This window comes from Engystomops pustulosus, chromosome 1 (genome assembly GCF_040894005.1).
Source record: "Engystomops pustulosus chromosome 1, aEngPut4.maternal, whole genome shotgun sequence".
NCBI classification, from domain to species: Eukaryota; Metazoa; Chordata; class Amphibia; order Anura; family Leptodactylidae; genus Engystomops; species Engystomops pustulosus.
The window spans coordinates 170,095,682-170,121,773 of record NC_092411.1 but is presented as its reverse complement, the minus strand read 5'-3'; the positions used below and the strand labels follow the sequence as shown (position 1 = coordinate 170,121,773).

General features: G+C 42.4%; 1 protein-coding gene across 3 annotated transcripts in view; it reads left to right on the top strand.

Moving 5' to 3' along the window:
- LONP1 (lon peptidase 1, mitochondrial) overlaps window positions 1–26,092 on the top strand; it is a 562,611-nt gene that overhangs the window by 53,652 nt on the left and 482,867 nt on the right. For 2 of the 3 annotated variants that reach the window (XM_072113844.1, XM_072113842.1), the window contains exon 1: window positions 22,169–22,738. The exons of the other annotated variant lie outside the window; for it this stretch is intronic. In XM_072113844.1, the coding sequence (XP_071969945.1) occupies window positions 22,262–22,738 (477 nt within the window). In that variant the 5' untranslated portion in view covers window positions 22,169–22,261. Of the gene's footprint in view, window positions 1–22,168; window positions 22,739–26,092 lie in introns of those variants that run through there. 3 annotated transcript variants of the gene reach the window in all.

The following is a 26,092-nucleotide window of genomic DNA, read 5'->3' as shown; positions in this document are numbered from 1 at the left end:
GGTGCAGGGCTGGGACGGCACATCGGGAAAAGTAGTGGCGGCTGGGGACCGAATACCGAGGGGCGGCCGCCGCCATGAGGTTGCGAAAGGCCTCTGTCTCTACTAGCCTATAGGGCAGCATCTCCAGGCTAAGCAATCTGGAGATATTTCCGTTTCCGCTCCAGCGTCTGGGGTATGGAGAGCTGAACGCTGGTGGATGCTGTGGAGGATCGTGGAGGCGACGATGGGGTTTTTGTGCCAGGGTCCTGGGCAGGGGGCTGTCTATCAGCTGAAACAGGGGAAGGAGCAGTGGTGTGCACGGCCGGAGGTGAACGGGCTTGGTGCCACTGAGTGGGGTGTTTAGCATTCATATGCCTGCGCATACTGGTGGTAGTTAAGCTAGTAGTGGTGGAACCCCTGCTGATTCTGGTTTGGCAAAGGTTGCACACCACAGTCCGTCGGTCATCCGGTGTTTCCTTAAAGGACCTCCAGACTTCTGAAAATCTAGCCCTCGCCGCGGGAGCCCTCGCCACGGGAGCTTCACTACGTGACACATTTGGCGCTGATGCACCTGCTCTGGCCCTGCCTCTCCGTCTGGCCCCACCACTACCTCTTCCAACCTGTTCTGGTCGAGGACTCTCCTCCGTCTCAGAAGCACTGTGTTCACCCGGCCTCTCAACCCAGCTTGGGTCTGTCACCTCATCATCCTCCGATCCCTCAGTCTGCTCCCCCCTCGGACTTCCTGCCCTGACAACAACTTCACCACTGTCTGACAACCGTGTCTCCTCATCGTCGGACACCTCTTTACACACTTCTTCCACTACGTCAAGAAGGTCATCATCACCCACAGACTGCGACTGGTGGAAAACCTGGGCATCGGAAAATTGCTCAGCAGCAACCGGACAAGTGGTTTGTGACTGTGGGGAGGGTCCAGAAAACAGTTCCTCAGAGTTCAAATGCCAAATTTTCCTGGGAGGGGGCAGACTGGGGGGGAGGAGGCTGAGGTGCAGGAGCTGGAGGAGTGCCGATTTCGGTGACATGGGTGGACTGCGTGGAAGACTGACTGGTGGACAAATTGCTCGAAGCATTGTCGGCAATCCACGACATCACCTGTTCGCACTGTTCTGGCCTCAATAGTGCTCTACCACGAGTCCCAGTAACTTCAGACATGAACCTAGGGAGTGTAGCTCTGCGGCGTTCCCCTGCTCCCTCATCAGCAGGTGGTGTCTCACCCCGCCCAGGACCACGGCCTCTGACCCCTGCAGTAGTTGGACGCCCACGTCCCCGCCCTCGTCCTCTACCCCTAGCCCTCGGGTTAAACATTTTGAAAATGAAAGTTATAACTTTAATTTTTTTTGCGTTTTTTTTGTGTTTTTTTTTTTTGCGTTTTTTAGTTTTTAAAACCAAACAATGCTATCCTATTGCTATGGCTATTTTCTAGCCAAGTATGAAAGCACACTGCTATGCCAGATGAGATGACGCTGAGTTATGAAAAAATAAACGTAAAATAAAAAGAAACTGCCAGACTGTGCCTAATTGAAATCCAACCCCTAATAAATTTTGCCACTTCGGTCTTTGCGATGGATATGTGCGTCACTAAGCGCTAAACACAGCGGTCGCAAGTCTCACTCCAAATTCCTCACAATTGGCTAGTAGATGCACTGCAGCAAGGACAGCCACCAGCAGATCAACCAGAAATAAAATATATATAACGCTATTGTAGGCGTAAGTAAGCCGTTTGGATTCTCCTTTGGCTATTTTCTAGCCAAGTATGAAAGCACACTGATGAGATGACGCTGAGCTATGAAAAAATAAACGTAAAATAAAAAGAAACTGCCAGACTGTGCCTAATTGAAATCCAACCCCTAATACATTTTCCCACTTCGGTCTTTGCGATGGATATGTGCGTCACTAAGCGCTAAACACAGCGGTCGCAAGTCTCACTACAAATTCCTCACAATTGGCTAGTAGATGCACTGCAGCAGGGACAGCCACCAGCAGATCAACCAGAAATAAAATATATATAACGCTATTGTAGGCGTAAGTAAGCCGTTTGGATTCTCCTTTGGCTATTTTCTAGCCAAGTATGAAAGCACACTGATGAGATGACGCTGAGTTATGAAAAAATAAACGTAAAATAAAAAGAAACTGCCAGACTGTGCCTAATTGAAATCCAACCCCTAATAAATTTTCCCACTTCGGTCTTTGCGATGGATATGTGCGTCACTAAGCGCTAAACACAGCGGTCGCAAGTCTCACTACAAATTCCTCACAATTGGCTAGTAGATGCACTGCAGCAAGGACAGCCACCAGCAGATCAAAAAAAAATAAAATATATATAACGCTATTGTAGGCGTAAGTAAGCCGTTTGGATTCTCCTTTGGCTATTTTCTAGCCAAGTATGAAAGCACACTGATGAGATGATGCTGAGTTATGAAAAAATAAACGTAAAATAAAAAGAAACTGCCAGACTGTGCCTAATTGAAATCCAACCCCTAATAAATTTTCCCACTTCGGTCTTTGCGATGGATATGTGCGTCACTAAGCGCTAAACACAGCGGTCGCAAGTCTCACTACAAATTCCTCACAATTGGCTAGTAGATGCACTGCAGCAAGGACAGCCACCAGCAGATCAACCAGAAATAAAATATATATAACGCTATTGTAGGCGTAAGTAAGCCGTTTGGATTCTCCTTTGGCTATTTTCTAGCCAAGTATGAAAGCACACTGATGAGATGATGCTGAGTTATGAAAAAATAAACGTAAAATAAAAAGAAACTGCCAGACTGTGCCTAATTGAAATCCAACCCCTAATAAATTTTCCCACTTCGGTCTTTGCGATGGATATGTGCGTCACTAAGCGCTAAACACAGCGGTCGCAAGTCTCACTACAAATTCCTCACAATTGGCTAGTAGATGCACTGCAGCAAGGACAGCCACCAGCAGATCAACCAGAAATAAAATATATATAACGCTATTGTAGGCGTAAGTAAGCCGTTTGGATTCTCCTTTGGCTATTTTCTAGCCAAGTATGAAAGCACACTGATGAGATGACACTGAGTTATGAAAAAATAAACGTAAAATAAAAAGAAACTGCCAGACTGTGCCTAATTGAAATCCAACCCCTAATAAATTTTCCCACTTCGGTCTTTGCGATGGATATGTGCGTCACTAAGCGCTAAACACAGCGGTCGCAAGTCTCACTACAAATTCCTCACAATTGGCTAGTAGATGCACTGCAGCAAGGACAGCCACCAGCAGATCAACCAGAAATAAAATATATATAACGCTATTGTAGGCGTAAGTAAGCCGTTTGGATTCTCCTATGGCTATTTTCTAGCCAAGTATGAAAGCACACTGCTATGCCAGATGAGATGACGCTGAGTTATGAAAAAATAAACGTAAAATAAAAAGTAAATGGCAGACTGTGCCTAATTGAAATCAAACCCCTAATAAATTTTCCCACTTTGGTGTTTGAGGTGGATATGTGTGTCACTAAGAGCTAAACACAACGGTAGCAAGTCCCCCTGCAAATTCCTCACAATATGGTACTAGCTGCACTACTAGTGCCAGCAAGCCCAGCCACAAGCAAACAAAAAAAAAAAAGTATAACGTTATTGTAGCCCTAAGAAGGGCTGTTGGGTTCTTGTTGAATCACTCCTGCCTAACACTATTCTAATAGAACACCCTAACGCTTTCCCTGACCAGCAGCAGCTCTCTCCCTAGCGGCATCCAGACACAGAATGATCCGAGCAGCGCGGGCAGCGGCTAGTCTATCCCAGGGTCACCTGATCTGGCCAGCCAACCACTGCTATCGACGTGTAAGGGTACCACGTCATGCTGGGTGGAGTGCAGAGTCTCCTGGCTTGTGATTGGCTCTGTTTCTGGCCGCCAAAAAGCAAAACGGCGGGAGCTGCCATTTTCTCGAGCGGGCGAAGTATTCGTCCGAGCAATGAGCAGTTTCGAGTACGCTAATGCTCAAACGAGCATCAAGCTCGGACCAGTATGTTCGCTCATCTCTAGTCAGGAGTAGAAAAGTATCAATTCTGGATTTTTTTTTTCATGTTCACCGCATAGCCTAATAATCATGTTATCTTTATTCTATGGGTCGATATGATTACGGGGATACCAGACATGAATATTTTTTCTTATGCCTTAGTAAATTTGGCAAATAAAACCCTAATGTGGGGAAAAATCTATCATTTTTGCATCGCCGTCTACCAAGTGGCATAACATTGTTACGTTTTTGGCTACAGAGCTGGTTGATGGCTTGTTTTTTTGCGGGACATGTTGTACTTTGCAATAGTATCATTGTGGAGTACATATGTTTTGTTGATCACTCTTTATTGCATTTTTTTGTGGGATTCAATAGGTAAAAATCATGGCAGGTTTTTAAAGTTTTTTTATGGCGTTCATTATATGGGTTCAAAAATTATTTCAATTTATTCTATGGATTGTTACGGACGCGGTGATACTTTATCTGTGGGGTTTGTGGTATGATTTAGACTTTTTTTAGCGTTAAATTTCTCTTTAGATGGAATGGGGCTTATGGACATTTTTATTGATTTATTACTTTATTTTTTATTGAAAAGGGTTTTTTTTAAACTTTTTTTACTATTTCCACCATGGAACATGAACAAGCAATCATCTGCATGGTTGTTCATGATAATATTCTGCAATACTGATGTATTGCAGGGTATTAGCAGTGTCAGCCTATGCACATGCATAGGCTGACACTTTGCCTTTAAGGTGACGTCATAGACGGCAACTTTCAGGCACTGCCAGCAGCCAGCTCTTGGGTCCTGATCGGACCCCAGGGTTGCCATAGCAACGATCGGTGCCCCCCGAAAATGGGGCGAATACAAGTCATTCAATAGAAAAGATATTCCTTAATTATAAATCTGTATCCAATATCCTCTTAATCGGTTAATAATTTACCCTATGTTGTAGATATTTAAATGAGGATAGGGTATAGTTGCAAGATACTATTTACACCCAATTCTACAACTCATACAATTGAATTGTGTCAGGATCAGTGGATCCTCTGGACCACCGCGGGAGATGGTACTAGCCTGGGACCGGAGTCTAAGTGGCACTTGCTGCGGCAGGATACCACAGGTCGTTCCACAAGTGCGACTAGCCCGCGGTGGCAGCCAAGGTCGAGGTACCTTAGCGGAAGACAGTCTCGTTGTCAGGTCCAAGCAGAAGGTCAGGGCAGGGGGCAGAGATGCAAGGTCAAGTCCGAATCCGGGATCAGCAACGGGAGGTCCAGGCAGGAGGGAACGGGAGGACAGGCACAGGAACACAGCAACACGGAGGAACTCTGGTAACACGGCAACACGGAGGGACTCAAGTAACGCAGGAAACACAGGAACGCAGGAACAGACAGGAACGCAGGAATATCGCAGGGGAGCTTTCACCATGGAACACACACAAAGATCCGGCAGGGAATGATGGGAGTCATAGGGTTAAATACAGAACAGGAAGTGACCAGCGCCCTTTAAATCTGGAGATACTGCACGGGACCTAGTCCGGATGGGAGCGGGAGCCAGGGGAGGTGAGTGCACGGGAGCGGGACCGGGGCAGCGGAGAGAGGCACGGGTGCCCCCGCGATCCGTGTTATGGATCGCGGGGGTGCCCGTGACAAATTGTTTCACTAATTACATGTATATCTTCAATAATACCCCCCCTTCCCATCCAACCCACCCATTGAACCGCTGGTGCAAAAATGAAAAAGAGGGGGTCATTTACTCCTTAGTAAATGACCCCCTCTTTTTTGCCCGAATCGCGTTTTTATGGCGGGTTATCCGAATATTTCCGATTTGTGCCGTTTTTCCCTGAATTGCCCTGGATTTTTGGTGCACGCGATCGGATTGTGGCGCATCGGCGTTGGCATGCATGCGATGGAAATCGTGGGGCGTGGCCAAATGAAAACCCGACGGATTTGTAGAAACCACCGTATTTAAAAAATAAAAGTGTCGCTGGACACGCGCTTACCTGCACCCAGCAACGAATCGTGAACTCCTGCGGACCTCGGCGGACTTCAGCGCAGCAGCGACACCTGGTGGACGTCGGAGGAACTGCCTTAGTGAATCGCCGGAAGACCCGAATCCACCACAGAGAACGCGCCACTGGATCGCGAATTGACCAGGTAAGTAAATCTTCCCCAGAGAGTAGACAGAGAAGAAACCACCTTCCTTCCTCTATCCTTCTCCCCCTATCGATGCCGTAAGTCCCACATTTTCTTCTTTTTGGGGCCCATTTCTTTATTCATTAGCCTCTAACGAGAGCCTGAACCATAAATCCACAGTAGGGTAATCTTTTGATCCTCATTTACAGGCAGTACATACAAGAGCAATATTCATTAGTTTAATAATCAGATTCCCATAGAGTGTATCCAATATATCATTATCAAAAGGCCAAAAGCCGTCATACAGACCAAGGGCCTTAAATCTACTTTAACCCCTTCCCGACGTGTGACTTATCTGTATGTCGTCAGGGTGAGTGGAGAGGGGTCACAGGCTGAGCCCTCTCCATACAAGGTGGGCAATTAGGGTGTTAACCCTTTAAATGCATCTGGCAATACTGCTGGAGGCATCTAAATCCCGGCGGCGCGTGGGCGCTGTCATGTTGGATTTAATAGCCGCCCCTATGAAGTCATCTGGGGGCAGTGATCGGTTGCTATAACAGCCTCGGGTCATACAAATACCCAAGACTGTCTGATTTAAGCTTATGTATTACAATGTGTGATTTGGACATTGTAATAGATGATGTTCAAAGTACCTGTTTACTGCCGTGCTGTATGGCAGTATATGGTAGAATCAATCGGACAACCTAAGGTTAAAGTACTTTCTCTAGAACTGATATAAATAAATAGTAGAAATCATAAACATGTTTAGCCTGTTATAGGTAATAGCACCAGAAGTCAAAAATGCCACTTTTTTCCCATTTTGAAAAATACAAAAAATTCAATAAAAAAAGGCATACAGTCCTTAAAATGGTAGTATGAAAACGTCAGCAAAAATGGCACCACCCACAGCTTGGTACACTGAAGTATGAAAAAGTTACTGGTGCCACAAAATGGCAAAATGAAGATTTTTTTTGTACAGGAGGTTTTAATTTTTTAATGTATGAAAGCATTATAAAGCCTATATAAATTTGGTATCCCTATGATCGTACCGACCCAAAGAACAAAGTAAACATTTGGGGCACTCAGTGAAAGTCGTAAAATCCAAGCCCACAGCTGGTACCCGTCTCTAGCACCCGATTGCGAGCCTTAACCCCTTACACACAGCGGTCACACAGCGCTTATCCAGTCCTCCGCTGGGTCTGCCAGTGCCCCGGGGCTGCGCGGCTTCTTCCAGGAGCTGGGTCCTGCCTTATGGCAGGACCCAGCTATAACACACCGAGCATGCGCAGCATGTTACATAATACAGTGTAATATATCTGTATTACCCTGTATTAGGTGAAGAAGAGCTTGGACAAGCGACCAGAGCATTGCTTGTTCAAGCCAACCTGTAGAAGTAAAAAAAAGTTAATAACACTTAATAAAAAATTTTTTATAAAAATAATTAATTCAATAAAGTTAAAGTCCCCTAAATACAAACATTCCCTATACAAATCTAATAAAGTTAAAAAAAAAAACAAAATCACAAAAAAACCCCCACATATTTGGTATCACCACATCAGTAACAATCTGTACAATAACTCTATAATATTATTGCACCTGCTTGGTGAGCACCATAAAAACAAAACCAGAAAAACTTGCCAAAAATGTACATTTTTCGTAAAGTCCCTTCACAAAAATATTCCAAAAAGTCATCAAAAAAATTACCGTATGTGCCCCAAAATGATACCATTGAAAAGGACAAAAAATAACCCCTTCCCGCCTATGCCCGTTTTGTTTTTTTGCATTTTCATTTTTCACTTCCCACGTTCAAAAATCTATAATTTTTTTATTTTTCTATATACAAAGCTGTTTTATGGCTTATTTTTTGTGTAACAAATTAGACTTCAAAATGGTGGTATTTAATAGTCTATGCCGTGTACTGGGAAGCGGAAAAAAAATTCCAAATTCAGTGAAATTGGTGAAAAAACGCATTTGCGTTGTATTCTTGTGGGCTTGGATTTTACGGATTTCACTTTACACCCCAAATGACATGTCTACTTTATTCTTTGGGTCGGTACAATTACAGGGATACCAAATTTGTATAGGTTTTATAATTTTTTAATACATATACAAAATTTAAAACCTTCTGTACGAAAATTTTTGGGGGGATTTTGCCATCTTCTGGTGCTAAAACCTTTTTTATATTTTGGTATGCTTTGGGAGGTTTAGTTTTTTTGCGACTTTTGATGACGTTTACAATGTTATCATTTTTAGGACTGTATGACCTTTTGATCACTTTTTATAGAATTTTTTATATTTTTAAAATGACAAGAAAGTGCCATTTTCGACTTTGGGCGTTATTTTTCATTACAGGGTTAAACGCAGTGAAAAACCTTTATTATATTTTTATAGATCTGTCTTTTTTGGATGTGTCGATACCTAATGTGTTTATGAATTTTTACTGTTTATTTATATTTATATCAGGGAAAGGGGGGGTGATTTGAATTTGTATGTTTTTTATTATCATTTTTTTAAAACTTTTTTTAAATTTTTACTATTTTTTTAGACTCCCTAGGTTACTTTAACCCTAGGTTGTCTGATCGATCCTACCAAATATTTCCATACTACATGGGATATGTGGATTTTCCTCCTCATTCTTTAAAATGTGATGATAGCATATTGTAATGAAAGGATTAACACAAAGCAGTCTTCGGAAGAAGGAAGGCTGTACGGATCGCCGCTACCTGATGACGTCACAGGGAGCGACGATCCTCGTCCGCCATCTTTTTAAGCCACCGGTGACAATCGACGGGAAAACACCTGTGATCGGTGCTGGCAACGCTCGCGGGTGTTACCAGTAATCCTTTGCTGCGATAGGCAGCAAAGACTTACCGGCAATGAAGAGGGCTCAGCCCGTGAGCTCTCTCCATGCACCCGCACGCGGCATGTGATGTAGTACTATGTCGGCAAGGGGTTAAAGTTATGTCTTCGAAAAGATGGAGATATGAAAATAAATGATATTTTCTCTGTATTAGTTTTTCTTCAGTAAAATTGTATTTATTGAATTGTATATTGAAAATATATTTTTAAAAAAACTATATTAATGAGGTATCACCGTAATCCTAGTGATCTATAGAACAAAGATAACGGGGCAGATTTATCAAGCTGTCTGAAAGTCAGAATATTCCTAGTTGCCGATGGCAACCAATCACAGCTCCCCTTTAAAATATTCATGAGCACTGGTAAAATGAAAGGTGAGCCATAATTGGTTGCCATGGGCAACTAGGAATATTCTGACTTTCAGACAGCTTGATAAAAACAAGAAGAAAGGAAACCAAAATTTACAATTTTTGTTTACATTTAAGAGTTAATAAAATCTCATCAATGAGCTTATGACCCACTAAAATGAAGTATTTATAGAGAGCATCTAATGTCACAAAAAATCCCTTATTTGTCCAAATTTACAAACAAATAAAGATTGTATAGCCAATAAAATGCATAATCAATGCATAAACAATGCATAATCTGCTCTGAATTGCGCAGCTTCCATTCAATGCCCATGCAGTAGTTTACCAACACATATGAGGTATTGCTACACTCAGGAGAAATTGGGTATCAAACTTTGTGGAGCGTTTTGGTATTTTATCCACTGAGAATTTGTATATTTTTTAAAAAGCACATTAATTTAGCCAAAAAAATGTAAATTTCAAAATTGCATCCGATTTTGTTTTATCTCCTGTAAAACAATTTAAGGGTTAACAATCTTCTTGAAAGTGTTTTAAAAACATTAAGGGGTGTAGTTTCTATAATGGAGTAATTTATGGGGTTTTACTTTTATTTAGGCATTTAAAAGTGACTTGAAATTTGAGCAGGTCCCGCAAATGCATGATTTTGTGTTTTTTTATGAAAATGTGAGAAATCGAACACTAGCCTAACATCTTACAAAAAAGACTATGCATTGTTTTGTTATGACTACGTATGGAAAATGTAGAACACTTTCAAAAATCAAGACTTTTTAAAAAAAATTTCACAAAATATCTGTTTTTTCATAAATAAACGCAACACATTCCAACAAAATTTTTCAACTAACATGAAGTACTAAGTGTCACGAGAAACCTATTTCAAAATCACTTGGATATGTTAAAGCATTCTGAAGTTATAACCACTTATAGTGACACAGGGCAGATTTGAAAAAATGGGCTGTGTCAGAGAGGTGAAAAGTGGCTTTGGAATTGAGGGGTTAAATACAAAGTGCAATTTGTTACATAAAAAACAAGTCTTTATGTCAGTAACCAGGGGTAGTGGACCCACTGGACCACCGCAGACAATGACGCAAGCCGACACCTGGGACAGGAGTCTAAGTAGTACCTGGTTCTCACCAGAACCTGCTGCAAAGCAGGTTGGACTTGTTGCGGCATGGTACCACCAGGTCGTTCCACAAGAGCAACTTTGTCCATAGTGGTGGCCAAGGCGTAGTACAGACTCATCAAGCAAACTCGTGGGTGAGGACAGGCAGGAGGTCAAGACAAGGAGCACAGGATCAGAGTCGGGGACGTAGGGGTAGGTCAGGACACGCAGCACGGGATCGGAGTGAGCAACGGAAACGAGGTCACAATGGGTAATCAGGATAATTGCAAAGGGCATGGAACAAAGCTTTCTCTTAGGTATAGAAGCACAAAGATCTGGCAGGGGACACACGAAGATGGAGACTGCTGCTGGAGCTAGGAGAGGTGAGTTGCAGGCAGAGTGCAGGCAGGCTCTGGGGGCACAGGAAGGCACATAGGTGTGCCTACGACCCGGGATATGGGTGGCAGGCAGGGGCGTAACTACAGTGGTAGCAGCCGCTATGGGGCCCACAGTGTCAGGGGGTCCCGTCATCCTACCTGACATACTAAAGAGTGGAGGATGTGCAGCATTATATACATATTAGGCTGAACATTGCACAGCATAACATGTATATAACATATATGTGGTGTATATATGCTCTACATGTGTGTATAAATGTGTGATTATAACTTGCATGTGTGAGTATACAAATATGTATATTTCTTTAGTGAGAAGGGGAGCCCCATCCAGAAGCCTGCTATGGGGCCCTTCTTCTCCTAGTTATGTCACTGGTCGCAGGGGCACCAGTGACACTTAACACAGCTCACTACATGGATAAATAAAAAAAGTTATGGATTTTTGAAGGTTGGGAATGAAAAATTAAAACTGCAAAATTAAAATGGGCCTGGTCGTGAATGTCCTTTTGATATTAAACGTCCATTTAATAAGATCCTTCTTATGTTCTAATCAGGGCCAGATTAAGGGTCCCAGTGGTATGGAGAACCTCATTTAGGATGGGGCCCCCGCAGCTCGGCAGCCAAGGAGACATATAATGCACAAAACAGTGTAAATCATAACACAAACCCGACATATATTTTATCACCGCGTCCGCATCAACCCGCAGAATAAAAGTAAGTAATTATTGAACCCGCACAAAATATGTACTCCAGAATTATACTGTTGCAAAGTACAACATGTCCCACAAAACACAAGCCATCAATCAGCTCTGTAGCAAAAGACAAAAAATGTTATGACACTTGGAAGACAGAGATAAACAAATAATAGATTTTTCCCCACATTAGGTTTTTATTGGGCAAATTTAGAAAAAAAAAAGAGTGGTATCCCCGTAATTGTATTGACCCATAGAATAAAGATAACAAGATTATAAAAAAAAAAAAAAAAAAAAAAGTAAAAGATCCAGTATAGAATTGATCCTTTTCTACTGTTGCCCTCAAAAAATAGTTGATACATTTTCAACAAATAGGGGATACCAACCCCAAAATGGTAACACTGGAAAAAGCATCTCATCCCGCAAAGAAAATGCTGTCACAGGGCCCCAATAACGGAAAAGCTAACATTTTATAGGCTATAAAAGGGGCCAATGAGGAAACTAAAAACCTGGCAGCTGCAGGGCGCTCCTTCCCTTCTGTGCCTCGCTGTGCGCCCATATAAGAAGTAATGGCCACATGTGGGGGGTCTCTGTACTTGGGAGAAATTGCTTGGTAAATTGTAAGATGGATTTTCTCTTTATCTTTTGGAAATGTGTAAATTTTAGAGCTAAATAACCGTATAACCGACAAATTTTGAAAAAAGCAATATTCCATTTGTAAGTCGCGTGACATCAAAATAAATTATCCAAATATTTTGATAATTATAAAAATGTAATGTAGACATATGGGAAATGTTATTTAGCAACTTATGTAGGTGGTAAATCTATCTGCCTGAAAGCGCATTGATTTTGAATTTCAAAAATTCATTATTTTTTTACTTTTTTTGTAAATAAACTCAAAACTTATCGGCCAAAATTTACTACTAAAATTAAAAACAACATGTGTGGAAAAAATAGTCTCATAATCTCAATCTCATGCAACCCACAGCATTGCCACAACATAAAGAAAAATACCAACATACTCAGATTGAACACAAGACTATATACACAGGCCAGTATTACAAATAATTTACCACATAGACACTTTATTTATTGATGAACTTTACTGCCATATTGTTATTATACAAACACCATTGTGCAAAGGACACTATCACTAATGACACATCTGTACATGTCCCAAATAATAACACTACATGATTATCACCACTACATAATGACTGAATAATACTGCAATACTAAATGATAACCTACACACACAGACCAGTATTTACCACCATATAGTTACCATATAGTAGTTGATACCGGTCCTGCACAGAGGCTGCACTATAATCTAATGATTTACTGATGACGTCCCTGATGTTGTCTCTTCCCTTCTGTCTGATCTTCCAGGAGACTTCTTCCAGCCATGACTCATCTCTGCAGGTTTATAAAACAAACATGGTTGGCATTATCTTATATGCTTCTCACACCTCTTGCATACACACCTCATACCTAAACAGATCACATTGTGCCCCCCCCCCCCCATATATCATATATACCCTAATACCTCAACTGATCACACTTTCCCCCCACATAAATTATATATACCCCTCACACCACAAATGACCACACTGCGCCAGCACATGTATAATATATACCCCTCACATCACAACTGACCACACTGTGCACTTAAAATATCATATATATCCCTTACACCGCAAGAGATCACACTGTGCCCTTACGTATATCATATATGCCCCCACATATATCATATATACCCTTCACACCTCAACTGACCACACTGTGCCCCCTATATATCATATATTCCCTCATATCACAACTGACCACACTGTGCCCCACATATATCATACATACCCCTCACACCACAACTGACCAGACTGTGGTCCCACATATATCATATATAACCCTCACACCACACCTGACCACACTGTGGACCTATATATCATATATATCCCTTCCACCACAACTGAACACACTATGCCCCCACATATATCATACATACACCTCACACCACTACTGACTGCACTTTGGACCCCAAAACTATTCAGGCAGGGTTCCCTCTTAGCAATCTATTTAAGCAGGGTCCACAATTCCTTAAACCTCCAGCAATAAAAAGAAACCTATTTCACAGCAGCCAAACACATGGTAAACATGCAAAAACTCACACACTGTCAAGGAGTTTAAAAACGCACCAATATCCCACCGTGTGATCGGACTCTCAGGGTGGTTTTCACACATCATGTTATTGTCAATTTTTTTAAAGGAACCAAAACGGAAGTTTGGCCAAAACACATGCGTTTTCCATAAGACACATGCGTTTCTTTTTTTGGGCAAAGCCCCTACCAACTGCATTTTGGTTCCTTTTAACCCCTTAACGCTCTGCGCCATAGCTCTACGGCGCCGAGGTGTAGGGAATGTATGAAGAGGGCTCACGGGCTGAGTCCTCTTCATACAAAGGTGGGGGTTGTTGCATATTGCAGCAAACCCCCACCGCTAATAACCGCGGTCGGTGCTTGCACCGATATCGGCTATTAACCCTTTTGTTGCCGCCGGCAAAGTCGCTGGCAGCATTTAAAAGACGGCGGCGCGCGGGCGCCGCCATCTTTATTGCGATCGCCACGCCCCCGAACATCATCGGGGGGCGGTGATCGGTTGCCATGGTAGCCTCGGGTCTTCATTTGACCCGAGGCTATCTGGCATCTGCAGATTCGTTACAATGAGCCAGTGGCTCATTGTAATGAAAGAGCTGCAAAAATGCCATATATTGCAATACAGAAGTATTGCAGTATATGGTAGGAGCGATCTGACCATCTAGGGTTAATGTACCCTAGATCAGTGATTTTCAACCTTTTTTGAGCCGCGGCACACTTTTTATACTTAGAAAATCCTGGGGCACACCACCAACCAAAATAGCACAAAATGACACTAAAACAGTCATAAAAGGCCTCCCTTTACTAATAAAAAACCCCTAGCGGCCTCCCTTTACTAATAAAAACCTCTAGCGGCCTCCCTTTACTAATTAAGAGCCCCTAGCAGCCTCCCTTTACTAATTAAGAGCCCCTAGCAGACTCCCTTTAATAATTAAAAGACCCTAGCGGCCTCCCTTTACTAATCAAGAGCCCCTAGCAGCCTCCCTTTAATAATTAAAAGACCCTAGCGGCCTCCCTTTACTAATTAAGAGCCCCTAGCGGCCTCCCTTTACTAATTAAGAGCCCCTAGCGGCCTCCCTTTACTAATAAAGACCTCTAGCGGCCTCCCTTTACTAATTAATAGCCCCTAGCGGCCTCCATTTACTAATTAAGAGCCCCTAGCGGCCTCCCTTTACTAATTAAGAGCCCCTAGCGACCTCCCTTTACTAATAAAAACCTCTAGTGGCCTCCCTTTACTAATTAAGAGCCCCTAGCGGCCTCCCTTTACTAATTAAGAGCCCCTAGCGGCCTCCCTTTACCAATTAAAAGACCCTAGCGGCCTCCCTTTACTAATTAAGAGCCCCTAGCGGCCTCCCTTTACTAATTAAAAGGCCCTAGAGGCCCCCCTTTACTAATTAAAAGGCCCTAGAGGCCTCCCTTTACTAATTAAAAGGCCCTAGAGGCCTCCCTTAACTAATTAAAAGCCCTAGAGGCCTCCTTTAACTAATAAAAAGCCCTAGAGGCCCCCCTTTACTAATTAAAAGTCCCTACAGGCCCCCCTTTACTAATTAAAAGGCCCTAGAGGCCTCCCTTTACTAATAAAAAGCCCCAGCCTCTCTTTACTAATAAAAAAAAGACCCTAGCTGCCTATACAAATAATAACCTTATATACTTACCCTTGATGTCTTCTTCCGCGTACCTTCACTCCTAATAGCGATCCGCCCACCTTCTGTAGCTCCTGCACCGCGCGCCTCTGGTCACGTGACTTACGCGACCTGACGTCAGGTAGCAGGTAGCAGGAGCAGGAGATGGGCGGATCGCCGACGCGGGGCTTGTAGGTAAGTATGGGGGCTGAAACACAGGGGCGCGGCGGCAGCACTACACATGGACACCATGGTTCGGGGAACTTTCCACGCGGCACACTCAACCATGTGTCGCGGCACACAGGTTGAAAATCACTGCCCTACATGGTCTAAGAAATAGTGGAAAAATAAAGAAAAAAAAAAGTTTAAAAAATAAAAAATTTTTATAAAATATTAAAAATTCAAATCACCCCCCTTTTGCTAGAACTGATATAAAATATAATAAACAGTAAAAATCACAGACACATTAGGTATCGCCGCGTCCCAAAATGCCCGATCTATCAAAATATAAAAACGGTTACAGCCAGCGGTGACCTCCGAGACGGGAAATGGCGCCCAAATGTCCGAAATGCGACTTTTACACCTTTTTACATCACATAAAAAATGGAATAAAAAATGATCAAAATGTCGCACAGACCTAAAAGCAATGTAAAGGTCGGCTCATTTCACAAAAAATGACACCTCACACAGCTCTGTGCACCAAAGTATGAAAAAGTTATTAGCTTCAGAAGATGGCAAAAATTTTTTTTTCTTTTTTGTACACATTCTTTTACATTTTGAAAATGTATTAAAACACAGTAAAACCTATATAAATTTGGTATCACCGCGATCGCACCGAACTAAAGAATAAAGCTGAGGTGTTATTTTGAGTGCACAGACAAAGTCGTAAAAACTGAGCCCACAAGAACGTGACGCATGTGCAGTTTTTTTCAATTTTTCCACATTTGGATTTTTTTTCAGCTTCGCAGTACATGGCATGTTAAAATAAATAACATTACGGGAAAGTAAAATTTATTACGCACAAAATAAGCCCTCACACGGGTCTGTACACGTAAAAATGAAAAAGTTATGGATTTTTGAAGGTGGAGAGCGAGAAATGAGCGAAAAAACCCTGCGTCCTTAAGGGGTTAAAAATGCCACTTGGGAATTTGCCTTGAGGCAGCATTTACCCAACAACATAAACTACATTACAATGAGTTTTGAGCAAGTTTAGGTGCAGTTTCTTATTTTAACAGGTAAAAGACATGAACTGAACAGGTGAAACATATTTACTGAACATGTTTCCCGTTCAAAATGAAATTCACCCGTCTTTCATCTGTTAAATTTACAAAAACTGCACCTAAAAACACCTCACAACTGATTGTGATGCAGTTTGGGCTGCAACCTGTGAATGCAGTCTGAACCACTCTTTTTCAGATGTAGACCACTGCATCATGACTGAATAATACCACCACACCACTACCACTGCATCATGACTGAATAATACCACCATACCATTACCATTGCCACTGCATCATGTCTGAATAATACCGCCACACTGCTACCATTATCCCTGCCTCATGATTGAATAATACCACCACAACCACCACACCACTACCACCACACTGTTACCATGACCACTCCATCATGAATGAATAATACCACCACACTGCTACCATTATCCCTGCACCATGACTGAATATTACCACCACACTGTTATCATAACCACTCCATCATTACTGAATTATACCACCACACCGCTACCATTACTACTGCATTATGAGTGAACAATACCACCACACCGTTACCATTACCACTGCATCATTACTAAATAATACCACCACACCACTACCATTACAACTGCATCATAAATGGATAATAACACAATACCGCGACCATTACTACTGCATCATTAACCCCTTCGCGCTGCAGCCCTTTTTCATTTTTGCGTTTTCATTTTTCACTCCCCACCTTCTAAAATCTATAACTTTTTTATTTTCCATGTACAGAACTGTGTTACAGCTTATTTTCTGCATAACAAATTACACTTCGAAATGGTGGTATTTAATTTTCCATGCCATGTACTGGGAAGTGGGAAAAATATTCCAAATGCAGTGAAATTGGTAAAAAAAACGCATTTGTGCCGTATTCTTGTGGGCTTGGATTTTACGGATTTCACTGTATGCTCCAAATGACATGTCTACTTTATTCTTTGGGTCGGTATGATTACGGGGATACCAATTTTTTTATATGTTTTATAATATTTTCATACATTTACAAAAATTAAAACCTGTACAAAAAAATTTGGGGGGTCTTCTGGCGCTAATAACTTTTTTTATACTTTGGTATACAGAGCTTTGGGAGGTGTAGTTTTTTGCGGCTTTGTAGGACTGTACAACCTTTTGATCACTTTTTAGAGAATTTTAAATTTTTTATTTAAATGGCAAAGTTCCATTTTTGACTTCAGGCGCTATTTTGCGTTACAGGGTTGAACACAGTGATAAAACGTTATTATATTTTGATAGATCGAGCATTTTCGCGTCAATGCCTAAATTGTTTATGATTTTACTGTTTATTTACCGTATATTTATATCAGTTCTAGGGAAAGGGGGGTGATTTGAGTTTTATGTTTTTTTATTATAATTTTTTTTTTAACTTTATTTTTACTATATTTCAGACTCCCTAGGGTACTTTAACTCTAGGTTGTCTGTACAATCCTATCATATACTGCCATACTACAGTATGGTGTCACGGGTGGTCCTGTGACACATATCGCGGGCTCACCCGTGCCTCTCGCTCCCTGCAGGCGCAGCGCTTCTCACCTCTCCCCGCTCCCTAGTCCTGGCCTCGATCCGTGTGCGCACGTCCCCGTGTTTTAGGGCGCGCGCGTAGCAGCCTTAGAGAATTTTAAGGGCCAGCGTGCCATTAATTGGCGATGGCCATTTCCCATGAGGCTATTTATATCTGCCTCTCCCATCTCACCCTGCCGGATCTTTGTGCCTCACAGCCTGAGAGAAAGCTATTCTGCGATTCCTGTGTCTCCTGCTTTCCTGAGTCCCTCCGTGTTCCAGTGTTACCTGAGTCCCTCCGTGTTCCCGTGTACCTGTGTTCCTCCGTGCTGCTGTCCTGTGTGCTGTGTTCCCGTACCCTTCTGCTTGGACCTCCTGTTGCTGACCCCGGACAGGACTCTGACGTTGCATCTCTGCTGCCTGCCCTTGTGCCTGGACTTCGACCACAAGATTGTCTGCTGTTTCTGTACTTCGACCGTGGCCGCCACTGCAGACAAGTCACGCCTGAGGAACGACCTGGTGGTACCACGCCACAGCTTGTCTGGTGAAAACCGGGTACCACTTAGACTCCGGTCCCAGGTAGTGGCTTGTGTCATCGTCTGCAGTGGTCCAGAGGATCCACACCTGCAAGCCTGACATATGGCACATTGTAATGAATGAGTTAACATGAAGCAGCCTTGGGTCTTCGGGAGATGCCGTCATGGCGTGTGACGATCCTCGGCGAGATGGTGGCGTCTGTGCGCCGCCCTCTTTTTGAAGCCGTCGGTGCCGATCAGCGGAAAAACACCCGCGATTCGTGGCAGCTGATTGCAGAAGTAATGAATTCTGTCCCAGTAGTATGTATTCAGTGATTAATTTAGATCTAATATATAGATGTAATTTTCCAAGAAAACTTAGAATCATGTAATAGGAACTAATAAGGAAGCTTATCATATTGTGTCCTCTTGCAACAAAATTTGGGACCATTTTTAGTGAATATGTGATGTAATGTCGTAGTTTTTTTTAAAAAATATGAAATAAATATTTAGAATTTTTATTATTAAGTGGTTGAGTTCCTTATATTGTGGTGGACAGGTTAAAGCTGTATTCAAATGGACGTGTGCTCACCTGGCTGTAGCCCGGATGAGCAAACGGATGAGCAAACATTGGAGAGTGGGATGGGTATGCGCTGCTCTCCCCTCTCTATAGGAAATAGCGCTGCGCAGCCGTACATACAAGGGAAGATAGAGCATGCTCTATCTTTTTTTTACCCGTGTATGGAATGGTTCAGTGCCACACCGTGCCGCCACCGGGTCGTCGTAGCCATTTATGGGGATGTATACCTGGACGGAAATTTGCAGCTGGAAATAAATCCCCACAACGGCCGTGTGAATGGGCTCTATAAATAAAAAATAATAATTAATGGGGCCTAAGCCTGAGGTCCCATGGGCCTTTGCTTGTATCCCGTGTGTTATCTGGGGCTGAGCGATGAATCTGTAACATGACTACCAAAACGAGCAGTAGTGTGCATGAACCATGGAAGCAACTGAGAAAATATGGCTTGCGCATGTCCTAGTTTTGCGGGCAGCCAAAGAGTACTGGAGTGGAGGAGGAGGTGACCCCTCCTCCTTCCATAGATAATAGAGGGACACGGCCGCACACACACACCGAAAGATAGAGCATGCTCTATCTTTTTGCGGTGTGTGGCCCGGATCGGTGCCACATATGTGTAGCACCGTATCCCGCCGTGCCGCTATTGCCGTCTATGGGGGAGTACATGCGACTGCATGTAAGTCCCTGCAGACGGCCATGTGAATAAGCCCTAAGACATGATGATGGTTGACCTAATAGAGAAGACAGATAACTCAAATCTGAGGACACAGCACCTGCTGTCAATGTATGTAAAAGGTAGGGATGTGTTTTCTGTAGCTGGATATGATATGCACTAGAAGATATACAATAGAAGAGAGAACTTCTGACGTGGGTGGTGCCAGTGCGGGTCATGCACCCTGTAATATAGTAGACTGGCTGAATGTAGGCATTATCCAATCTAAGCTCAATAAAATCAATGTGTACAAAGCTCCTGGACCAGATGGGTTACACCCCAGAGTTCTTAAAGAACTCAGTTCTGTTATTGCTGTACCACTGTCTAAAATCTTCAGGGATTCCGTAATGTCTGGTGTGGTGCCAAGTGACTGGCGCAAGGCAAATGTGGTGCCAATATTTAAAAAGGGCTCTAGAACTTTGCCAGGCAATTACAGGCCTGTAAGCTTAACTTCCATTGTGGGGAAAGTGTTGGAAGGGTTAGTAAAAGACTACATACTGGAGTATGTGACATCAAATAGAATAATAAGTGATAACCAGCATGGGTTTACTAAGAATAGAAGTTGTCAAACTAACCTTATCTGCTTCTATGAAGAGGTGAGCAGGTGCCTGGATGGAGGAGCAGCTGTGGATATTGTGTTCTTGGACTTTGCAAAGGCATTTGACACTGTCCCTCATAGACGCCTGATGGGTAAAATTAGGGCTATTGGTTTGGCAGAAATCATTTGCAATTGGATTGAAAACTGGCTGAAGGATCGTATCCAGAGAGTTGTGGTCAATGATTCCTACTCGGAATGGTCACCAGTTATGAGTGGTGTACCCCAGGGTCTGTGCTTGGCCCACTACTATTTAATATATTTATTAATGATATAGAGGTAGGAATTAATAGCACTGTGTCTATTTTTGCAGATGACACCAAACTGTGTAGTGTAATACAGTCTATGGAGGATGTTCATAGGCTGCAGGTTGACTTGGACAAACTGAATGTTTGGTCATCCAATTGGCAAATGAGGTTTAATGTGGATAAATGTAATGTTATGCACCTGGGGGCCAATAATCCAAAGGCAAAATATGTCCTTGGGGGTGTAAATCTGGGAGAGTCCCTTGTTGAGAAGGACCTGGGGGTGCTAGTAGATCATAAATTGAATAACAACATGCAATGTCAATCAGCTGCCTCTAAAGCTAGTAGGATCTTGTCATGTATCAAAAGTGGTATGGACTCTCGTGATAGGGATGTAATATTACCACTATACCGGGCATTGGTTCGGCCTCACCTGGAATATGCTGTCCAGTTCTGGGCACCGGTCCATAAAAAGGATGCCCTGGAGCTGTAGAGGGTTCAACGTAGAGCCACAAAAATGATAAGGGGTATGGAGGGTCTTAGTTATGAGGAAAGATTAAAACAATTAGATTTATTTAGTCTGGAAAAGAGACGACTACGAGGGGGCATGATTAATTTATATGAATATATGAATGGTCCATACAAAAAATATGGTGGTAAGTTGTTCCAGATTAAATCAAATCAAAAGACGAGGGGGCACTGTCTCCGTTTGGAGAAACCAAGGTTTAATCACCGGAGGCGACAGGGCTTTTTTACTATGTGAACTGTCAATCTGTGGAATAGCCTGCCTCAGGCGCTGGTCACAGCAGGGACAGCGGAGAGCTTCAAGAAGGGTCTAGATGCCTTTTTACACCTAAATAACATTGATTGTTATGCTATATAGGATTGTTTCCCCTAAATCCCTTCCTCATCCAATCCCTACCCTTCCTTGGTTGAACTTGATGGACAAGTGTCTTTTTTCAACCGTATAAACTATGAAACTATGCACACACAGGTGAGGAAGGTTATGTACAGAAGTGAACACTTCAGAAACTTGTGTATTAGGCCCTGTAACCCGGATATTTTATGATCATAGCAATGTCCCTGGATATAAATAACGCATCCATAGCCACAAGAATATAAATGCAGAAAGAGCTGACCCAAGGCCACTAAATTAAACTATATCTGTGTCCTAGAAAAATATAGAGAGTACCACAACTCTCCTGAAACCAGAGAAATTGCATTCTGGTAGCAACTACATCTAGCGAGTATTTAGAAGGTTTTATCGCGTGCATACAGCGCACTGCACATTTCATAGTAAGACAACGTGTAGTGAGAATAGGCGCAAAGAAAACACTGTCACAAATGTCTTCTATGGCAAAACAAGAGAATCACATATGGTAGTTTTTCATTGAAATACCAGGGTTATCGCAGCAACATCCAAAATAGTCTCTATTTCTCTATCCTTGAAACCCCTCTATTGCGTGGTAGTTCATGACGTAATCAGTGTGCGTCGGAAGAAAAGCTAGTGCTGTTCGTTAGGAAAGCGTGGAGCTCGGGAGCGTAAAGAAGCATTATGTCTTCCGTTCCTTTGTGGCTTAGTAGCCGGTGTTTGAGACGGTATCGAATGCTAGGACTCGGTGCAGACCGACAAGTGGGGCGGAGAGCGTACACGACCTGCAGGCAGCGCTCTGCCCTTAATTCTTACACCGAGACCGCATTAACCAGAACTCTGCTTTCTCGCTGTCTTAATGCAGCCTTTCCTACACCTCAGCTGAAGCACGGTTTTTTCCGTGCAGCTGTACGCAGCTACGGAAATCGCGGTAGCGGTGCATTCTCTGGGGACGATGGAGCACACAGTGGAGCAAGTGGCGAAGATGAAGAGGGTAACAGTGGAGAAAGTGGTGCTGGCGACGGGGAAGGAGGGGCTGCTCCTGGAGCCCCCATCATGACAGCTCTCACTCCTCTCATAGTTCCCGAATTATTCCCTAATGTCCCTGTAATCCCTGTGTCCAGGAACCCTGTGTTCCCCAGGTTTGTCAAGATCATAGAGGTAAACTACCGTCCCTTGCAACTTTCTATTCAGCATTCTTTATATTTTCTGCATTTTACAGGATGAGATGTTCATATTTGTCATTCTGTCATTATGTTCTGTAGATTTTATTTTTAGGGGTCAAATATCTTTTTTCAAATTTACTGGTTGTAGAAAATGAGCAGCACATGAATTCATATGAACAAGACTTAGACATTTTTTTTCAGACTGTGTTTCATATGTCAGAGGATAAGCAGGTAGACGGCACTCTGTGAGCAGTGCTCTGGGTAAGGTTTATGCCTCAGACAGGTAAAGAAGAAAATCCCGGCACATTTAAAATCTTCTACAGCATGCTGCAGAAGATTTTGCCAGTGCCGGGATTTTTTTCTTTGTGTTTCATATGTCAGACCTACGGTAGGTGATAGGTTTGTAAAAGAAAAAAAAATTGCGTTTACAAATACAATGCAAACACCTTGGGGGAAGAGCTCTGTTGGATCACATCTATGTTTTGAGTAAATGTGTTTTCAGCAATTGGCAAGCTGCACTCAGTGTTTTGCCGCGTGCACAGGAAATGCACATGTGATCGGGCGGAGCCCTGCCCCCAGGCATTTGCAATGCAAAAGTGAAAAAAGTAGGCACTACCTAAAGGCCCATTTTACACTTGCGGTTTTCACTCGCATGTTCTGCGCGTGCTTTCGCCGTGCAGAACTTGCATTGCATTGTAATCAACAGGCTTTTTCAGACTTGCATTTTTTTTTTTCATGTACATGCAGTTTTTTTTTTTTTTTAAACGCACATTTAAATCTCAGCATGCTCTACTTTTGCAAGTCACACGCGTGATAAACGCACCATACAAGTCTATGGCGACGCATCAAGAATGCATTGCACTCTGAGACGCATCCAAGTCCAATGCAAGTGCAATGTGTTTTTCACGCATCAATTGCCATAGAAAGTATAGAGCTCAGTCCTGAGTCCTTTTCACACGCGTTATCTGAGCGTGAAAAACACATTAAAAATTGCATTGAAATGCGTGTGAAAAACTGAGACACTGAACAAACTTTGACTGTAAACTGATTGAACTTTGATGAAAAATGTCAGTTTTTCACTGACCAAACCCTTATCGCACCCTAATCAGACTGACGTGATCTGCAAAGCAAGTGCGAAACGGGCCTTAGTTTATAAAACAATATCTGGGGCATGGATGGAGAGGGATGGGTTGAGGGGGTGTTTTTCTTTTGTATGTTGTTTTGTATTGGTTTTAAACCAAATAAAAAAAATATCTGATTAAAAAAAAAAAGATATAAAACATTATGCACAATACAAAGAATTTAATTGCTTTCAAGTTGCTGCCGGCTGCTTAAAAAACATGGTGGTGCATGGGTGTCGCCATCTTGATGAATATCGTGTCTTCGCATGACGTTATCAGAGAGCGGAGATCGGTTGCCATGACAGCCTTGGGTCTTCCAAAGACCCGAGGCTGTCTCTTTTTAACCTATTCATTAGAATGTGCGATTTGTAATGAATGAGGAAAATACCCATCTACTGTATTATGGCAGTATATGGTAAGGTCAATCAGATTACCTAGGATTAAAGTACCCTAGGGCAGCGATGGTAAACCTTTTAGAGTCTCAGTGCCCAAACTTCAACCAAAAGCCACTTATTTATTGCAAAGTTCCAGCGCAGCAATTTAAGCAGTAATGTATTTCTCCTTGTACATTGACAACTTTCAATCCTTCAGCCTCCCAAGGACACCAACGCACTTGAAAAGAGGAGGGCAAATTCATCTATCATTGTAGGAAGATTCTGCAGGCAGATCCTTTGAGTTCTGTTTGGTGAACTTCATTCTGGGGTGATGGCTTGGGTGCCCACAGAAGGGGCTCAGAGTGCCGCCTCTGGCACCCGTGCCATAGGTTCGCTACCCCTGCCCGAAGTTATAAATAGACCATAGAGTCCTTAATCAGAATCATTGTGAAGTTATCAAAAGTCGCAAAAAATGATACCACCCACAGCTCCGTACACCAAAGTATGAAAAAGTTATTAACGGCAGAAGATGGCAAAATAATTTTTTTTTTGGTACAGGTTTTTTGTAAATGTATGAAAATATTATAAAACCTTTAAAAATTTGGAATCCCCGTAATCGTACCGCCTCAAAGAATAAATTAGACATGTCATTTGGGGCGCACAGATAAAGCGGTAAAATCCAATCCCACAAGAATTTTTTCACCAATTTCACTGCATTTGAAATTTTTGTTTTTCCCGCTTCCCAGTACACGACATAGAATACTAAATAACGTAACTATGAAGAGCAATTTGTTACTCAAAAAAAAACAAGTCACCCCACAGCTCTTTAAATGGAAAAATAATAATTTAACCTAATGTGATAGCATGTCACATGCTGTCTGTACGTGTATGGAAAGGGCTCAATGTGCCGTGTTTCACTATTACAGGGTAATAACTTTGGAACAATTTTTGTGACACATTGGAGGGGATGTATCAATGTGTCCCAGGTTCCGAGGTACTGGAGGAAAACCCTAGTCATTTTCTGCGCCAGACTTATCACTGTTAATGAATCTGGCGTAGTATAAGACTGTTGGTTTCCAATTTAGACCTACTTTAAAGTGGTGTAAATTCCGCGGCACAATTTTTGGCGCATGGAACATTCAGATAGGCCACGCCCCTTTTAGACCAAGTCACGCCCCTTTCCAGAAGGTCATGCCCCCTCAATTGGAAAATGGCTTAAAACAGGTCTAAAATCTTAGATGGTGTTTTAGGCGCAAAACCACCAGAATTGTGGCGCAAGTGCGTTAATACATGCCCCCCATTGCGCTTGAAATTAGTTTAAAAATTTTGATTATATTTTTTGTGTTTGTTATGAAAACAATGAAATTTGTCAAATTAAGACAGATTCTCCTTTTTCAAAGTTCTAAATTAACTACTTCTCAGGCAGATAAATATGTAATTGATCACTTTTTATTGCAGTTTTGGTTGGATGCACATAAATCTCAATTTTTGCATGTTTTCAAAATAATGTTTACTGTTCGGGTTTAGAAATTGTTATTTCATTGTGTGGGTCATTACAGCTTCAGCTATACCATATATGTGTGGGGTGATTATTATTTTTTTTTTTTAAATATTATATGTGAGAGATGTATAACATATGGGGCAGTTAGGGGATTTTTTTTTTTTTTTTTTGGTAAATATTTTTTTTAACACTGTTAAACTCGTCCCATACAGCCGTGCTCCCGCACACTATCACCGTAACAGTTGTCACGGTGACAGCAGTGCAAGAATAAAAAAAAAATACCTGCCGACTTGTGTATTTTTGTCGTTAAGGGGTCAAAAGGGTTTGCCAATAAAAGTTCTCAAATTTTAATC